This window comes from Poecilia latipinna, unplaced genomic scaffold, assembly GCF_001443285.1.
Source record: "Poecilia latipinna isolate Pla-1442-1.1 unplaced genomic scaffold, P_latipinna-1.0 Scaffold67, whole genome shotgun sequence".
In the NCBI taxonomy this organism is placed as follows: Eukaryota; Metazoa; Chordata; class Actinopteri; order Cyprinodontiformes; family Poeciliidae; genus Poecilia; species Poecilia latipinna.
Window position 1 is genome coordinate 54,666 of NW_015112683.1, and position 19,524 is coordinate 74,189.

At 37.0% G+C, this 19,524-nt stretch overlaps 2 protein-coding genes across 3 annotated transcripts in view; both read left to right on the forward strand.

Moving 5' to 3' along the window:
* On the forward strand, positions 1-5,220 carry npy4r (neuropeptide Y receptor Y4). The gene is made up of 2 exons (XM_015060120.1): positions 1-220; positions 3,210-5,220. Exon 2 carries the CDS (start codon positions 3,214-3,216, stop codon positions 4,606-4,608), a length of 1,395 nt encoding a protein of 464 aa, XP_014915606.1. The 5' UTR covers positions 1-220; positions 3,210-3,213; the 3' UTR covers positions 4,609-5,220.
* A 2,283-nt stretch (positions 5,221-7,503) lies between these two features.
* mcph1 (microcephalin 1) overlaps positions 7,504-19,524 on the forward strand; it is a 33,841-nt gene continuing 21,820 nt past the window's right edge. The window contains exons 1-13 of one of the 2 annotated variants that reach the window (XM_015060102.1): positions 7,504-7,593; positions 8,589-8,641; positions 8,728-8,819; positions 10,661-10,779; positions 10,893-10,977; positions 11,433-11,544; positions 11,620-11,751; positions 11,823-11,903; positions 12,145-13,233; positions 15,269-15,384; positions 18,941-18,978; positions 19,117-19,279; positions 19,373-19,450. In XM_015060102.1, the coding sequence (XP_014915588.1) occupies positions 8,611-8,641; positions 8,728-8,819; positions 10,661-10,779; positions 10,893-10,977; positions 11,433-11,544; positions 11,620-11,751; positions 11,823-11,903; positions 12,145-13,233; positions 15,269-15,384; positions 18,941-18,978; positions 19,117-19,279; positions 19,373-19,450 (2,136 nt within the window). In that variant the 5' untranslated portion in view covers positions 7,504-7,593; positions 8,589-8,610. Of the gene's footprint in view, positions 7,649-8,588; positions 8,642-8,727; positions 8,820-10,660; positions 10,780-10,892; positions 10,978-11,432; positions 11,545-11,619; positions 11,752-11,822; positions 11,904-12,144; positions 13,234-15,268; positions 15,385-18,940; positions 18,979-19,116; positions 19,280-19,372; positions 19,451-19,524 lie in introns of both variants that reach the window. The other variant, XM_015060095.1, reaches the window with a different exon arrangement.

Sequence of the window (19,524 nt, forward strand, 5' to 3'; positions counted from 1 at the left end):
CAGCAGAGATCGACTCTCGGCGGGTCTCGGGCACCCAAACGGCTCCAATAGCCCAATTATAGCTGTTCTACCCTCGCTGCTGTTTCTGACAGAAACGCTCTGGCTATTATGATATTCAGCTCCTTCTTTAACTCTCCTCCCTGTGGACTCACACCTGTCCAGAGCATCATCTCCTGTGTTCAAGGCATCACAGAAACTCTTCATTCAGCCTCCGCCACACGTGAGTGACTTATGTCTTCCAGACAATAATGATGTAATGAATAAGATAATAATTCAGTGGCAGTGATTCTAAATATTTAGTCACTTATATTGCATGCAGTGTGGTTTATGTCTTGTCATCATTTTTTTTTTTGCTTATTCAGTATTTATAAATGTTTTCTGAATGATACATTTACACATTAGTATTTGATTGTTGTTGTTTTGTAAGAAGTGTGTGCAGTTTTAGCAGCTAAAATGAAGAAAAGAAAAAAACAACAACAAAAAAAAAACCTGAGAAAAAGATAAGCCTTTTCAACAGCGCTGTGTGGAAAGGTGAAGATAACAAATCTCATTACAGTGGACATGTATTTTAAGGACTCACCCACGATCCGTGACACCCCAAGCAGAGAACAATGGGAGTCAGGTCATTATTACAGACTGGGAAGACCAAACTGATTCCAGCTGCCTTTACTCTGAGCCTCCACACACAGAGGGCAAAAAATAAGAAAATTGGTCCCGAAAAGCATGCATGTGGACAGTCTCATCGGGCATATCTACAATGGATTCACGGAAGCAATTTAGAGAAAAAGAGATGTAAGCGGCACGGCTTTTAAGAATTAAAATTAAATGTTTTCTGAATAAGCAGTTTAATTACACTAAAGCTTTTTTTGTTTCAAACGCATCAAGTGTGCCTACGATTTTCATTCTCAGGCACATTCATTTGATCTGTGACTCCACTTATACAGAGAAAAACACATTTAATTTCCCCAAAGGCTTAGCATCAAAGGTTTTTACACGTCATAATATTATTACAATGAATTTTCTCAATGAATATTAATCACAACATCATCAAAGATCAATTGTTTCCGATAAATAGAATATGAAATTGTAACACATTCAATAAAATGTATTTTCTAAATAAAAAAGGGGGAAAATATGCTCTTAGACTGAAAAAGGAAAACCTTCTGTATTCAGCACAATGCTGCTGCCTATCTATAGAGAAAAACCCAAGGTGAACATAAATTATGGTCGGCCATTTGTACATTACTATTTTGGCTATTTTGAGCAATGGAGGACACTTTGATGAGGGAGAAAAGAAGAATACAATGGAGCAAATGGAGCCAGGCAAGTCATGATGTTCCCTCAACCTACAGCTTCAGCTCAAGGATGGGACCAAGAATAACAACACCTACAAGCTGAATGTCCAGTCTGTGTTGTTGGATCAGTGCAATATGAAATAGTTAATAGCAATGGGTATTTTATTCCTGGTTCTGAATTAAGCTCTGCTGGTCGTGGCAATACAACTGCTTTGCCACCCCGTAAGAAAAGATGATCAGTGCTGTGCCACACTGCCCACAGCTCAGTCCACACGCTGACAGGGTAGGTTAGTAAGGAGGCAGTGTGAAGTGACTGATAGCTAAGTGCGTGTGCTGCTAATAGAAAGTGACAGTTTCATTTTGTTTATGATGTTGGCTTTCACAGCACATGTCCAAGGATTGAGGGGAGACAGCTTGAATCCATTTTTAGGATTCCGACAATGTCACGCCCTTTCACTTTGACGTACCACATCAGTCATTGTGCAAAAGAGAAAAAGACAAATATGTACTGCAGGGTACGCGCAATAATTTTAGAGTCACAAAGCTGTTGTCTTTATCTTGAAATGTGTGTGGGTTTTTGGGCAATGAATGGAGAGGTCTTTGCGTGTACAAATAAACAATGAAAATGGGGTCGGTTACTGCTCTAAGTCAAACAATAAGGTGTGAAAAAAATATATGTATATTTTGGTTTTGGTATCTTTAGGATTTCTTATTAGGATTTGTTTAAAGTGGGATTTTTCCCACACAGGTCCAACAAAGTGTATTTTACAGTATGAATATATAAGTATGAAATTATTTTTTTTTAATAGCTGGAACATAAAAAAAACTGCCCCAATGACCAAGTGATTCCTTGTTTCTTCAGATTGAACTGACCTCAAACTTCCTACAGAAAATGACTTCTGGCAATATTAGGTCCCTGCTTAAATTATTCAAAGAAACAGCTTGAGCATATTAAAAAATATTCTTGCTAACCTAATTTAAGTTTCAGCTTAGTGATTAGTTTTATGTCTTTTAAAAATTTGTTTATGACTACCACTGGCATGTTTTCTATCTGTTTCTGTTTATAATTCAGCTTGTCACATATTTTTACATGATTGCAGTTAATCACATAGTGACGAAACTTTGTAAAAATTACCGTGCTTCCTAAACTTTGCTTCAAATCTATTAACTGTTGTTTTGAGCTAAACTCTGAAAATCTCTCTCCTGATCTATGTGACTCATCCACACAGAGCAGGTCCCATGACGCAGACAGACAGCAGTAACACAGTCTCTTCATTTATAGTTAAAAAATTATGTGTGCACTAAATATGTAGTTTTGCAAGCCTTGCACACAAAATAGGCTATTTTAAAAATTAGCAGTGCAAAACTGACCACACAAGAGTCTATTTTAGCCAGATTCTATGATATAGCTTACTTTGAAAAAGGCCTTGTTCGGGTCCCTGCTGTTTGAGTTTGGATCAGTATTACAAATTAATATGCTGTATTTTTGACAGAAGAATCCACTGGATGTGTTTTTCAGGTTTTGCTCAATTAATTCACTGCTAAGGCTCTCCCAGCCTGACTTAATGACAAATTAGTCAAATTTTGTGGCAATCAATTCAACCGATGTTTATAAAACATGTGAGCCTTTAGAAGATGCATCATGAGGCACAATAAATGCATTGCTGTCAAACATTAATGTCCATCATTAGTCATTTCAGAGGTGATTTAATGATGCTCATCAGCTTTTCTCTAAATAAAAACTTCAATATAAGACCTTTCTCTTGCAATTGTTTCAGTAATAGGCATGGTTGAGTATTAATACAGTTCTACCAAACATTGTCATTGATTTCTACATGAACAGATCATTTGACCTATAGAATCCATTGCAACTAAAAGGGTTTTTTTTTTATCTGTTTTTCTTCCCTGTCTCAGATGTATGTTTCCAAAAGATTGGAATGGATGGTTAGGTCCAGAGAGATTTGGTGACATGTCCGTCAGTGCCAACACAAGCCTGTCTTCTTTACCTACATCACCTCTGCTCTTCAATGGTTCTACCTCTTCACATTCTCTATTTTGGGAGAAAGAAAGTGCCAATCATGAGTCTGTGCAGGAATGGCCAGGGAACAAAACCCAGCTCATGTCAGACCTCTCTGTTCTTGAGCAGGAAGAGCAGTGCCATATGTCTCCTGTCCTCACAACATGCCTTGTGGTGTGGTACAGTGTTACAATGGTGCTGGGGTTGGTGGGGAACATCGGCCTCATTTGCATCATCACCCATCGCAGAGAGAAAGTCAATGTCACCAGCATTTTCATCTGCAATCTGTCATTCTCTGACATTTTGGTGTGCATGTTCTGTCTCCCCTTCACTGTCATTTATACGCTCATGGACCACTGGGTGTTTGGGTCGCTGTTGTGCCGTCTGGTGCCATTCATCCAGTGCGTGTCTGTGACAGTGTCAGTGCTGTCTTTAGTCTTCATTGCTCTAGAAAGACATCAACTCATCATTAACCCATCTGGATGGAAACCAAGCATCCCCCAGGCCTACATGGCTGTCATTTTCATCTGGATTCTTGCCAGCTTCACATCCACACCCTTTTTAGCCTTTCAACTGCTCACAAACGAGCCATACACCAATGTAGTCCTGCCATTTCATCCCCAACTGTATCCTCCTGTTTATTTTAATGCATCTCCAACTCAGCTTGTCTCCGCTACTTACAAGAACTCATCTGTGCCTTTAAATCTCTATCGCTCTCTCTTCTCTTATGTCCCCACCTCTCCTCATATGGAAGCCTGTGTGGAGCACTGGCCATCTCACGAACATAGGGTGGCTTACACCACATGGCTTCTGCTGTTTCAATACTGCGGTCCACTCCTGTTGGTGCTGCTCTGCTATGTCAGAGTTTTTGTCCGCCTTCGCCACCGCAAAGACATGTTGGACCGTGCCCGGACCCCAGAAAACCAGCGCATGACCAACAGCCGGCGGATCAACATCATGCTGGTCGCGCTCATAACAGCCTTCGCCCTTTGCTGGCTTCCGCTCACCATCTTCAACGTGCTGTCCGACTGGAACCTGGAAGCTCTGCCTGTCTGCCATCACAACCTCCTGTTTTCCCTCTGCCACCTGCTGGCCATGTCCTCCACCTGCATCAATCCCATAATTTATGGCTTCCTCAACTCCAACTTTCGTCAGGAAGTGCGGGAGGTGCTGCTCCACTGCCGCTGTTTCCCACAAGAAGAGGAGTTTGAGCGTTTTCCCATGTCCACAGTAAACATGGAGATGTCTCGCACCTCTGTGCCTCTACAGTGCAGAAGTAATTCAGTCTCACTTTAGAAAAGTCACGCCTCTATAATAGGATGTAGGCAGATAAACGGTTCAGTTTTTGAACTTTGATTTTCTTTGTTTTATCAGTGGTGTAAAGTAAAGTGTATACTACAGCGTTGTTTTTTCTCGTTCTGTGCATCCCTATAATTAAATAAGAAATGTTAATAGTAGCATTGGTTTTAAGATATTAAGGGTAATGTATTAGCTAAAAGTTGCTGTAAAAAAATCATTGTGTCAGACTGACTACAGTATTTGTTTTCAAGTGGACTACTGTGATAAAGTTGTATTTTTTGTATTTATGACAGTTCTGTGTAAAAGTGAACATTTTACAGTGAAGAATAAATTAGGCTTGTTTTGTGATTTCTGTGACAAAGATAACATATTGCTTTACAATATTGCTAAGACTGCTTTTGATGACCTTGGTTGTTTGTTGACTGTGTAGATATTTCGCTTTATGGTGTTATTAAAATTACTATGTAGCTTTTGCTCAAAAGGGTGTGACCAATACATATGCACTAGCTTAGATTGGCACTGTTGTATTGTTTACCAAACAGCAGAAAAATTAAGAATTCACATTATGATTGAAATAACATTTCCAAATCCACTAAAATATCTTGATTGGTTTATTACTTTTGCTGCACAAACTATTTTTCCACTTTCAGTCCTTTCAGGAAATATTTCACAAACTATATCACTTGTTTTGCTTGTTTTCTGATACTGTTTTTAGACTAAAGTTATCTTGTTTTAGCTTGGTTAGCATTACCAAAATTATTTCTACTTATTAAAAGCCTGAGCAATGACAATGAGATTTTTATGAAGTTTCTTTAAATTTGGAGTTTTACATTACTATAGTTTATGTTAGATTACCATTTGAACTGTGTGACATTGGCCAAACATTCTGGGCATCATCCTTCAATGCTACATGGTTGATGACATCAAGACATCAACCAACTTCCTGCTTGATGTCTTCATATATTGCGTCAATATTTCCATGTGACGTTCTTTACTCATGATGCTCCTGTTGTATTAAATTCACCAGTGTTTTCTACAGCACAACACTCTAATAACATGATGCTGCTTGCAAACTTCCCTCTTTTCCCTCTATATCTAATAATGCTTATTATTCGCAAATGCTTCAGTTCATTAGACCACTGGACATATCACCACAAATGGAGGTCTTTGTCTTTGATTGCATTCACAATCTGTAATCTGGCTCTTCATCTTGTCTTGGGGTAATTGTTTTTCTACCTTGTTTTATAGTCTTTCACCCCATGTCACTAGTTTCTTTTACCAGCCCCTGCCAATATTTTCACAAGGTTTTAGTTTTGTTCTGAGGTTAATATGCACATTTCCCACTAAAACGTTCCTAGTGTCATTATGATGTTTACGCATGTGTGTAATTATCTGAACAGATAAATGCGGCACCTACAGGCATCTGAAAATTGTACCACAGGCAAACTTGTGGAGGTCAACAATTTTCTTTCTGATTTCTTCCCTGATTGAATTGCATGTTTTTTCCCCATGATGACACAAAGAGGAAATTTGTTTGATGTGTGCCTGAAAATATTTCCACAGGTGTGCCTTTGTTTAACTTGTTGTGAATTATTCTATCAGAAGCTAACAAAGCAATGCCATTATCATCTAGGCTTTTCCAAATTGTTTTTAATTAAAGAGTGATTGCGCCAATTCAGCAACTCGATTGAGTCAGGTGGATTTCCCAAGATAGAATACATTTATACCAGTTTGAATAATAAACTGAACTTAACTGCATTGTTTGAAAACTAGGGAGCAGATGGAATCTGCAAAATTGACTTCAAATCTGTTTGTACGTTTGGACTGAAATGATTATCTTGTAAAGTGCCTTGCCTTGTTGTGAATTGGTGCTACATAAATAAACTGAATCAAACTTAAATAATAGTAGTCTTTGTTTGCATAAACAAGAATTTGAAGAAAGTTTTACAAAATTCTCAAAAAACATTCTCTCACTTTATTCTGGCTTTAACTAATTCTGGTAACCCTTACTGATCTAAAACAAAAAACAGTTTAGTTCAATATAATATCAGATAGATATGTGTCATTTAATGCAATATCTTGGTTCATTTGTAAATACTGCAATATGTTTTAAAATATCAACTAAAATCGCTATTCTGTACTAGTTACTGTTGCATTAAATATTGTTGGTGACACAACTTAAGTTTTATTTATTATTTCAACTTGTGTCTGATGTATATCTGACTGTTCTGTTCGTTAGTACTGGTTAAGCAATGTCCAATACTTTGGATACTTTTTTATTTATGTTTATTAAATAAATAAATAAATAAATAAATAAATAAATAAATAAATAAATAAATAAATAAATAAATAAATAAATAAAAAGAATAAAAAATGAACATCCATTTTGGCTCTTTAAATGACACCTTCCATGCGGTCAGAAAAATCTGTAGCTACAGCAGCAGCAGAAAGTTAGAGTAATGAGTAGCTTAAGTAATTTGTAAGAATAATCCATTTGAGTTTCTGATGTGGAGTTTTATATATTTAAATGGACATTTAAAAAGAATAACAGTTTTTTTATAGCTTATATTGTCAAGTATATTCAATATATGGTTTTGTGATAAAGTATTATTCGATTTTATACCTGGCTCTCTTCATTTAGGATTCTTCAAAAAGTAATTACATATGATGACACCTATAGTAAGGATCTATGTCTCACAAGGAGGCTGTCACTGAATAATAGACTGCTGTTGACAGACTACTCAACACTGTGGCACTGTTGAGTCCTGTAGTCATTACTTTGTGACTATTTTATTATTCAAGAAGTGGTTCTGTATCGATGGATAGTATGGCTAGAATAGCCTTCAGCAGGTTTCCTCTATAAAAAAAAAAGAAAAAAAAAGAAAAACAATCAGTCTCCAGCTGAACGGAAATGACGTATGTCACGTATCAGCCAATCATGCCCGTCCGTCCCAGAATGCGTTGCAACTCAAACTGCACGCGGTATGTATATTCGCTGGCTGAAGTTACTAACATTTAAACTTCGCTGACATATTAAGTAAGTACCAGACAGTCATTAAAACATACGTTGTAATGCTTACTGCGACATTATGGTTCTCCTAAAAATCAAAATATGAGTGACATGGGTAATATTATATAACGGAAGTATGACGTTTCGGAGTCCACACCAAAACAGTGCTAACGGAAACAAATTGTTAGCTTGCCAACCTAGCAGAAAATTGGTCAGGAATATTAACAAGGTCATACATTCACGGATTAATGCGTAGTTACTGTTGTTAATTTGCTTTTTGTTATATTCTAGGGTAATACATGAAACAATTCCTAGTTAAGTATATCAGCAAAGGAACGTGTGTTGTAATCTTCAAGTGTGGTTTAATCTTTAAGTTGTTCTTTTGTTAGCCTAATATAGTTTGATCGCAATATAGTATCTGAAATATTTTAGTGTAGTTGAGAGAAAAGACGAATGCTCGACATAAAACTGCCTTACTTCCGGACATGAATTTTGAACCCAAACAGGACATGCTACCGTCATTATCTTTTACGTAGGAACGCAACAGTTCATGGCATTAATCTTTGTAATACAGCACAGATCAGATTTTAAATTTGATATGTTGTTAATGTGACACATTTAGATGTGGGCCAGAGAGTAAATTAAACATCAGGACACTCAAAAAGAATTGATTTTTGCAATTTATTTATACAAAAACACTAACTGCAATGTGGTATGCATGTTTTTGTTTTGCCTGCTTTTACTTCCTCCTCTATGAGAGAAATTTACTGATTTATTTATTTATTTTTACTTAGATATTTACAGAAAATGTTAGCTGGACATTCTTTAAAAACATAATTCATTGAGCTGTGGTAGTTTTTGCCAAAGGTGACTTATTGAAAAACATAACAGAAAATAAAATGGAACATGTTCCAGACCATTTAACATTTTATTCCACACAGTTTTGTTTTTCCTCACTGCTTTTCAGTAACTGAAGACTAAAGACTGTGATGACCTCAAGCAAATCCTCAGTCCTTAAAGGTATCATATTTTTTTATTGCACTGGGTTAAGAGTGATTTCTGCTGCTTCAAGTTGAAATGTGTAATTATGCCCAATGCCTTTTCAGATGTTGTTGCCTATGTTGATGTGTGGTCTTCGGATAAAAGAGCAAACTATTCAAAACCTTTCATCCAGCAGCTGGAGGAAATGGGTGCTCGGGTAAGACAACACTTTTTATGTTGCTGTGTTTTCAGATTGTACATACAGTTTAACACAATTATCTGCACACATTGTATGAAAATAAGCATAACCATTTTTTTCCTCACTGTCTGACATCAACTCAAACTATACTTTTATCTGTTTTAGGTTAGAGAGGATGACCAAAAGGATTTAAATTACTAAATGCCAGAATAATCATCACATTTTTTTTACACTACTTATTATTATTATTTTATTTATTTATTTTTATTTTAAATTCTGATGTTTGCATACATTTTGTTAGCATTTGATGTAATTGCCTTATCAACTATATGACTTGTGTCAGATGCTTTGGCTATCCTCCCACTATAGTTTTCAGATTTTTGGCCCATTTCTTCTAACCGAACTAATGCAAGTCTCTGGTCTGCACGTCTTGTAAGATCAGCCAACAGATCACTGTATGGCCTAGAGATGACTGCCACTCCAAAACATTCACATTGTTCACCGTAAACCACTTTCAAATAATCTGGCAGTATACTTATACTGTAAATTTACAGTCAAATACTGGCAGCTATAGACACCAGAAGTTTACTATAAATGCACAGTAGCTGTACCGTAATTAATCCTGACAGTAGATTACCGTCAATGCAAGTACGGTATAGATACTGTGAAAGAATGGTAAACTTCTGGCGTCTATAGCTGCCAGTATTTTACCGTTCTTTTGAAAGAACGGTAAAATACTGCCGTCTGTAGCTGCCAGTGGTTTACCGTTTTTTGAAAGAACGGTAATCTACCGTTTTTCTGAAAGAACAATAAAAAAAATACTGGTAGCTACAGATGCCAGATTTTTTTGTTGTTGTTTTTTTTGTACCGTTGTTTCAGAATAACAGTTAAAAAAAAAAGCTTGCGTCTGTAGATACCAGTATTTTACTGGACATTTACCTTTTCAATCCTGTAATTACCTTTTAAAGTGGTGTACTGTTAGTAAATACTGTAATGATGCCAGCACACCGCAGATGTAGTACCGCCAACAGGGTTTATTAGAAATAAGAGCGAGCTGCTATTCCTGAGGCTGCAGCTCTGAACTTTCCGCTCTTCCGGTGTTCTGTCAGATCAGCATCTGTCCTGGTCCTCCCGCTCCACTGATCCCCCGCCCACATGACAGGTCCATCACATGTGAGTGGAAGTCAGCAGTCAGACAGGGGAAGCCCATAACACTCTACACATAACAGTGATCAAAATGCAACTTATAACAAATACACATAACCATATGGACCCCAGCAGAGCTAAATTACAGAATCGTTAAAATACTACGGTGGTCGACAGGTTTAAACACGCAGCAAACACGAGAAAAACAAATACAACAAAAAAAAAAAGACGCAAACAAAAAAGAGATGCAAAAAATATATAAAAACAAGTGTTCCAGACTACTAGAGCTTTGTGTCCGAATTCAGGGTCTGCATCCTTTCAAACTTATTCTGTCATGGGCTTGAGAAACGACCCGGTCTACGGAAGAGGGGTCCTGCGAAGCCATAGAGCATTACAGAGAGAAGCTGTAGCCTTCAGCTTGCTGCCTAGCCTCCACCTCGGTGTTATGTCTTGATTATGACAACAGAAGAAGACATCAAATTGACAATATCCTGCTGTATTTTGGAATAACAGTATGTTACTGCTGGAATTTTGCCGTACATTTACAGCCATTTCTAAGAGTGCATTTATTATTCTCATTGTTTTTGCATTTAGTCTTTTTTTGTCAGACAGACACTGAGAAATTTTTATATGTTTTTACACCCTGTATGCAACTATCTAGTTTCGAATGTTTGACTGCAGTAACCCAGTCTACTTTAACCTTTCTTTTAAAGGTATCAAAAGGATTTAATAAACAAGTCACACATGTTGTATTCAGCTATGGACATCAAGCTACATGGAAGAAAGCTAAGAAACGGGACGTCCAGCTTGTGTCTGTTCTCTGGGTTGGAAGGTGAGAGGAGCTTTTCAGACTTACTTTGTTGAAACAGTGTTACTAAGTCATGAGAGTGCCCTAAAAGTTTAGACGATGGTGTTCTTAACCCTTTCTATTTTTGCTGTGTCCAGGTGTTACGATGATGGTGTGCGTGCGGATGAAAGTTTATTTCCAGCTTTAAATGATGAAAAAAACCCTGTGATGAAAAACAGGCAGGTGAGTAGATTCAGATTTAGTGGTTTCTAAAATTAATTCTGGAAAAGTAAAAAAAAAAAAAAAAAAAAATGTTGGAATAGAAACATTATCGAAAGAAGTATAGAAATTTGTCACTTCTTATAAAATACCCACTGCTTAAGTGATCATGCCTAAATCATGACAGGTATTAAGTGAGTGAATGAAAGCTTTTTAAAATAAGTTTCGTTTATTGCCTTAAATTTTCACCTAAGACTCATTAGTTTTCAACAGTGAAAAAGTATCTTTGAAGTGATTTTTGGTTTTATTAATTGATAGCATTTCCTTATATTTTGTAATATCTTTTTACAAAGGTGTGCAGGTTAAAGGGTTTTCCCACAGCTCAGATTTTGTCAACAAAGTAAGAAGCGTAAGGTGTTTGGAGTTTGCCTTTATTGCTTTTTTATTTAAACATTTTTGGGGTTTTGTGATTCTTGTAGCATCGCTGCATGCTGCCAAAACATTCTCCTGAAAGGACGATTGAAAATGATTGGCGTTTGAAGAAGAAATTTGAAAAACTGGTGAAAGAACTGCCTTTGTCAGAACCTCAGGGTAAGAATGCTGGATTTTTTTTATTTTTATTTTACAGCACAGAATGTGATCGTCTTAACTTATTTTTATTTGCAGTTGTGGATACGTCACCAATCATTATCGACCAAGAAAATGGAATAATTTACAGCCCTGCATTAAAAAGATCTGATTACATGGCACAGCGCTTGAAAGATATGAAAGAAAAACGGGAAAACATTTCACCCACAGGTAATCAGAAACTGAAAACTTAAATCTAGTGAAACTGATAAATGCCTGATACACCTGTTCTTGCTATTCAGCATCACAAGTGGCTGATTCCTGCTCACCCACCAGTTTGAAGCCTTCTCTTGGAAGCACACCAACTTTCCTCAAATTCATCTGTAAGAAGACTTAGTCTAATCATATTACTAATAGTTTTTAGTAAATTTTCAGATAATTTGCATTTTGTTTTGTTAGACTGTCTATTTTCTGTCAGAATGTTTGACTTTGTCATGCAGCTTCTTTTAACTGCAAGAAGAGTAAGGTAGAAAAATAGTGACAAATGTAAATGAAATGCTTTTTTTTTTTTTTTCAAAAATAACAGAAATATTCACAGTTTATTTTCTTTTGTCCAATATGCAGCGGATGACGTGTCTGATGAGGCTTCCGTTGCTGAGCCTGGTGTTTCACCTGCTAAGGAAGAAGAAAGGTCATCTGATGATGAAGATCACAATCTAAGTGGACGAGACTCTACGAAGCCTTGGCTCTCGCCTTGCCAAGATGTGCCAAAATCTAGCCTTCACGACGAAGAAGTTAAAAAAGTAAAAAAACAAAGAAAGTCCAGAAGACTTTCAGTAAGAAAAAAATCATCAGAGACCATTAAATCTGGAGACTTTTCACAGAGTCCTGTCCAGGATACTCCTAGTAAGAGCCGAATCCTCCACAAAGAAAGACGGCAGTCACATGGAAAACCAGCCAGAGTGTTACCTAAGGAATCTGAAAATAAGTTAAAAATACCAGTGAAAAAGCCAAGTACAGACACCAAATCCCAAGTTTCCCCAAATGCTGTGAAGTCTTTAAATCGCCGTTCATCATCAGCAACAGTAGTTAGAGCTGCAACTGAAACGCCTAACAAAAGTGCCCCGGCAAAGAAAACTGAATGTAGAACACCCAAAAAAGCCAGATTGTCATTTTCTTCATTGGTTCGATCTTTCACTGTGCCCAGCGAATGTAAAAATGTTGCCTCTAGTTCCACGGATGGAGGCAACGATGTGTTCGAGGACTACTTCTCTCCCTCTAACCACAAAAGACCTGTTTTGCCCAGTTTACACGTAGAGAGCAAAATTGAAGTACCCTTTGAGTTGGACCCTCTTCCAAAGAGGCGAAAACCAAGAAAAAGTGGAATCTGTGGATCTGAAAAGAAAAAAAGGAAACTGGAAGAAAGTCATTGTGACAAATATCTCAAGCATGAATCTAGAAGAAGCAGTGGGAGTGTTCAAGGAGACCTTGAATTCCCCCTCCTAGGACCTAATAGTCCCACTGTTGATGTAAAACAAGTGAGTCAAAGACAAAACTCTGTGGAGTTTTCAAGCAGCAGTAAAACTACAGAAGATGCTGAAAAACTGAGACCAGCGTCAACATTGGGAAACCCGCCCTTAGATAAAGAGGATGTCACAGAATCAGAGCAGCAGAAAAACTCTGATTTAACTGCAAATTGTCATAGCTCTGAAAGTGAGTAGTACAAATATTCCTGTCTAGAATATGTTGTAATAACAATCCAGTGCTGTAATTATTTCTGGCATTTTGAGGATCCTGAATTGTAGAAGCCATAACAGTGTTTGAGTCCTACAAGTGGTGGATGTGCTAATACTTATGGTTAAACTTGGTTTATCTTTGAGGAAATAATCAGAGTAATTATTTTTAAGACGTCTTTATTTTAGTTGTTACATAAAATTGAATATTAAATGAATAAATGTTTACCATAAAGTGAGGCCTGATCTATTAATTTTCTCCTCAGAAACTCCAGGTATACTTACAGTTGGACACTTTTAATGAAAGAAAGGAAAGCTTATATTTCTTAGTTTCTATTTAGCAAGACCACCACCTGCATGCAGATAACTAATCAGTTTTTAAATAAACTTTATTTGTAATCTCTCGGGGAAAAGTGATTTCTTCTACTACTTAACAACTCAACAAAATGCTTTTTAGCTAAGTAAAAAAGGACACCCTAACCCATACTAGTTGGTCTCACCCTCTCTTTTTTCTGAAATAACTTCAGTGTGACACTTCTTACCCATCTGCCAGGCTATGTCAGATGCTTGAAAGGTTTCCTGCACGTTCAACCAGTTTTAAGTCGTCCCACAACAAGATCAAACCATGAAGCTTCCACCTGCGATGACTGATTTCCAGTTATTTTGAGATTTTATTAAATTGCTTATCAGGCTGTAACTTCTGCATTCTTCTCTCTGTAGGCCTCAGTCAGCTCTTTTGATCTTAGCACGATTTTTTTCACTTATATGTGAGATTCAAACATTGCCATTGTAGCCATTTTAAGTGTAAATAAACGTATTCCTAACCTGAAATTACACTTAAAACATGTAAGAGGGTAATCTCTTAATTTTTTTAAATTATTTATATTGCATACATTTTTTTGAGTTTGGTTAAAATTGATATTGAATTTATCTCCTGATTTTTTAAACTACTGTAAATTAACAGCAGGCTACTTTTACAATGAACTTTTGTTTTTCTAGATAAAAACAGTCTTACCACAGGTATTTCTTTAATTGGTATATTTGGGATAACTTGTTCAGCCGATTTGAGTCTTTGTGACTGTGAAAACTTGTTTGATTTAGATAATTTTTTTTAGTTTGTCACCTTATGGTATTTGATATATTTGGTTAATATTTTTGATTTGAAGCAACCAAATTTCTCCTTTAAAGCAGTTTTTCAATGGTTAGATGTGACCTTTCCCTCTGTGCATTCAAGTGAACCCGACCGTTGCATGTCGAGGATAATAGAGCCTCCAGATCCTTTCGCCTAATAGCTGAAACATTAGGACTCTCCTCGGCTCTTTCTGGTATTTCTGAAAAGGTTTCAGTTTTCTATCTTGGCTCTGGCCTTTCTGAGGACTGATCCTTTTCTCCTTTTCTGCAGTTTCTTCCCACAGTCTGAAGACACGGATATTTGGTTAATTTGTTAATCTGAAGTGAATCTGATTGTCGGTATGCATGAAGGTCCGGCTCTGTTCGAGCCTTCTGATGTACTAGGAATGGTTCTAGGTAACGGCCTGCTAAGAGCCAAAATACTCTTTAGAGGTTGCGTAGAAAGCATATTTATTTGTGTAAATTATGTAGCAGGTGGTGTGTCCTGCTACAGAAATAATCTGACTCAAATTTACTGATTAGATAGTTTTAATCTTAAATTGGCATGCCACTATATTATTATAAAGCAATCATTATTATAGGACAAATGCCAACCAAGATTGATTACTGGGATAACTGTAGCTCTGATGTTAGTATGTTTTTGTTTCAGTGTTTTTCCTTTGAGGCAGTGTGCTTTGTCAGAAGTTGCATTGTTTGTACTGAAATTCCTGCAAGTAATTTTGTGTAAAAAAAAAATAAAAAATGGTGTGATATCCTTCAACTGTAAGTTTTGAAGCGGATCACGGTTGAAAGGAACACAACCCCAGCTGTTTGACAGCCTGACTGACACTCCCATTCTCCAGCTCATCTCTATTTTAAATAGCTTGTCGTGTTTTCATATGTAGGTGGAGGAAATGAATGCACTGTCGCAGCTGGTTTCACAGAGATCACCTCCGTCGCCGAAGAAAATCAAAATAAGCAAGTCGACGGGAGCCTTCAGAAGATGGTTAACAAAACAAAGGTAAATGGATGAAATGCTTCCTTTTTTTGTTGCTAAATTGGATGTCCGCGTAGACAAAATCCAGGGAATGTTGATTGGATGAATTTGAACACTTTTCTTTGGTGTGAAATTCTGTGATAGAGTTTGATTCCCCCCCACCCCCTCAATTTCTTTTTTATGGATAATAAATAGATTTTCAGACAAAGTAAATGGTTTTGCAAACTGTTTTTTTTATATGTGGTTCCTACCTCAATTTTGAGCATTTTGCAATGAATTGTTTATCTTTTCTCATCCTAGACATCCATGCATGGGTATGTAGTTAAAAAAAAACAAAAAAAAAACTGTCTTTCTGATATAGAAAATATCAGCTGTGTTTATTTAATACACATGTACGGACTTCCTCTTAAAGGACGTACATGCTTCAATGGCTGACGGCGTCGGAAGCACATAGATGAGAGTTTCTGTCTGGTCCTTCCTGTGTTTTGGCTGTTTGCTGGTAGCATAACTTCCTTGCTTGGGAAATGCACCTGCAGCTCTGTTTACGTTACGCTGCTAACCTCAACAAGCTGTTGCTGAAAACGGATCAACTTTGTTTCACGCCCCTCTGCGATCACACTTTTCAGTTCATTGTTGTGCCTCTGTGTTTTATTCATAACTTTAAAAGAAATGGCAATCTCAATTCAATATTTCCAGGGTGCAACAATTACCTTTTCAATCATCAGATCCATAAAATATTAGGAGGGATGCTTATTTCTTTGGTTTATTACTCATTAACTCTAAAAACAAAGAAAGCTATATACCAAATAATAAACTTAGGACCTGATAAATGAGGTAAAAAGGATTATATTCTAACCACTGTTTCCTTCTCTTACACTAAAAGAAGACAAACCGGTGGTAATCTGTTGAATACAAATGTCAAGGATTGATGTGCCATTTTGTTTTGACAGCTTATAAATCCTCAATGCAACAGTTGCAGTCTGTTTTTTTTTTTTTTGCTAATTAAAGTTTTTTCAAGACTGTCTTTGTTATGGCAGACCACTTTCTATGAAGCGGCACATAATTTTTTCTCTATAATCTTGCAAAAATACTTCACACCTACCTTCAGCTGTGTAGGTCAAATACTTTTGCTGAGGTTAGCGATGGTCTTTCTTCCATTTTTAACACAGTCTGAGGGTTTGTCAGAAATATAAGTTGTTTTCACCTACATTCTGTCACAAAGAAGAGTTGTGAAAATCAGAGGTTTTTTTCTTTGATAGAGCAGGTCATCCAGAGTCACCTGATTGTCAGGGTATGAACAAAACTGAATTAAGTTTTTCATTCAATTTAGTGCTGCAAAGTATCCTGCAAATAAGTCATCATTACAGCTAATATATCAAAGGACTGTCGGCAGTACTCCATTCATTTATCTTTACAAGTGTCAGAAATTCATGCTCTACCTGCCTGTCGGAGCTTCACAGCAGTAGAAAGCCACAGCTGACGCTGGTGATGTTTCCCAAGAAACTAAAGGCCACAGAGAGAGTTGGAAGCAATGGCAGATGATTGAAGTGAAAAGAAAATGTTGATTTATGGCAACCGATATTCAGTGATATTGCCTTTGCATTATTTTCTAACATTGCGCTGCCTTAAGATTAATTCTTATCTTATACGTGAGTGAATATTCTCATTGACATAGTTTGTCATAATAATAAATGCTTGAAAGGTAGTCACGCTTACTTAGATCTCTGTAAGACGTTTTACCTCCCATCTGACACATTAGCCGGAGATCTTAACTGGTTACATTTATGGATTGTCAGCTTCTGACCGTGGCCCTGAATCTTAAAATACTTAATCTGATTATAACTTTTTTTCTTGTTTCCTTTTTTTTTTTTTTTTTTACAGTTATCTGTGTTTTTCATGTTCATACGACTTGGCTTCCTCTTTAAATTTAATATTGTCATTATTTAATTGTCCAAAAACTTAACTTTTACTTTTTTTTTTTAACTTTTTTTTTATTTTACTAAAAAGTAGTTTCTTTGTCTGGCAATGCATCAAAACTAAAACAAGACCACTAACTAACAAGAAGTTCTTTGATTCTTTGAATTTAGTAAAATATCCTCATTTTCTGTTGCACTTCAAACAACTACCTCTTTTATGCTCAGTTTGTTTTACATTAAATTGTTGAATTAAAGCTATGTAGTTGTGCCTATGTGGATTCTGGAAAACCAAAACCAGAAAAAGTGCTTTTCTGTCAGTTCAGTTCAGAAATACTTGATCGCAAAGGGAAATTAAAGGTTATCATAATTCATCTCATCCAAGATCTTCAGAGATGCTGTGGGCAGGAAAGGCCTCCAGTAGCAGTCAGTGTTGCATTTCAACTGCATAACTCTCTTGCTGAAGGCTGTTGCTGTTTCATGCTACCAGTTGTTGACAAGCACTGCTCATCCATTTCATTTGCTTTTGCCGCTTCTTTTAAAATGTGTCTGGTCGCGCGGTTACAATGCAAATATTCTGATTGGTTCACCTCTAACTTTTATTCTGCTATCTAATATGTATGTCCATTATATTTCAACATCTGAAGAGACTAAAGATGACAGCTCCTCTTTGATTGTTTGAATAGTGCTAAGTTCAGTGTGTCCACAACAGTAACTATAGAGAAGATTCAGTCATAAAGCGAAGCGTTTTCTTCATTTGCGCTCGGAGCGTTTGTGCTTCAAGGTCGTGCTGCATTTCACACCAGCTCCTTGTCACAGCCTCATTATGCACAGCTCATGCTCTTGCAAGATTTTTGTGCAGCTGCAGGAAATGTACGTGCTATATAATAATCTCAAGTTTTTTTTTTTTTAAGGAACCTTTAGAAAAGCTCTCAGAATACGTAGAGTTTTTGTGCTTCACTTTACTCACCTTACTGGTATTAATGACCAATTACCCTGTTAAAGCTCAGATCTCTCTTCCTTGAAGATAATGTCGTGTTGAACAATCGAAGAGAGGCGACAGTGCAGCAACGACATTATCGTCTGAGTGACTGCTTAACGTGCCATGTCCGGAATAATGTGATGTTTGACGACCACGGGTGTGGTTTGTGTACTGTTTTGACACCTCTGTGCTCAGCAGGCCTTAACCTCTGACATCCAGCTGGTAAACTAGATAGCAGAGTGTGGCAGGAAAAGGGTTTGGTGGTCCTGTTTGTAGCTGTCACTGATGTGTTTGCGTCGATGATGGCTCTCTGTATCTGGGCCAAACTATGTGCCTGGATGGTCTGCAGTCATCAGGGGAGAGATTTACAGTTTGGTTTCAGTGATTCAGAATGTGATTCATTTTTCACTTATCACATTGACGTTTAGTTTTATTTTTGTATCCAGAACATGATAAAGTGAGTTTTAAAGAATTAAGGATTTACTCCCTAATTTTTGGTCTTACAAAAAAACCCCCAAAAAAACAAACTTTTGGCTTCATTTAGACTTGACTAAGACGTGTAACAAAATAGTGTATTACTCTATTCCTCACTTTTAAAATTAATTTACAAGTGAGAAGTTATTGAATTGCACCTGTCTAGCTGAAGTCATCCTTTTCATTATGTGCATGTTGGCGTTTGTTTCAGGCTCCGAGGACACTTGTCATGACCAGCATGCCCTCTGAGTAAGTTCTTCTTGGTTGTTTATCCCAATACAAGAGTAAACATTCAGATAAATCAGTTTTAAAACATGTATTGGCAAAAACAGGAGATGTAAACTCTTTGTTTACGATGTTTTTTTTAACCCCCTCTGCCTCATTTAGGAAGCAGCAGACCGTGCTGCAGGTGGTAAAAGCTCTGGGTGGTTTTTCAATCATCGACCGAGTATGTGAGAGCACAACTCATGTGGTGTCTGGTGAACACAGACGGACTCTGAACATCCTGTTGGGTATCGCACGTGGCTGCTGGATCCTGTCTTTCGAATGGGTATGGAGATGTTCAGAAGCTATTACAAGACACTTCTGAAGATGGCACAAGGATCTTTTAAGCATCTTTAACATACGTATCATTTGTGGGTAGATTCTGTGGTGCTTGGAGCAAAGGCAGTGGATTCCAGAGGAGCCATATGAGCTTTCAGACCAGTTTCCTGCTGCACAGGTAGGAGCCAGTAATACAGACAATAACTCTCAACCTTACTCTAATCCAAGGTAAGTAGTATTTAGAAAATGATT

What these genes read in the sequence shown, in the direction of transcription:
- npy4r (XM_015060120.1), top strand. Translation starts at nt 3,214, where the DNA reads ATGTTTCCAAAAGATTGGAATGGATGGTTAGGTCCAGAGAGATTTGGT.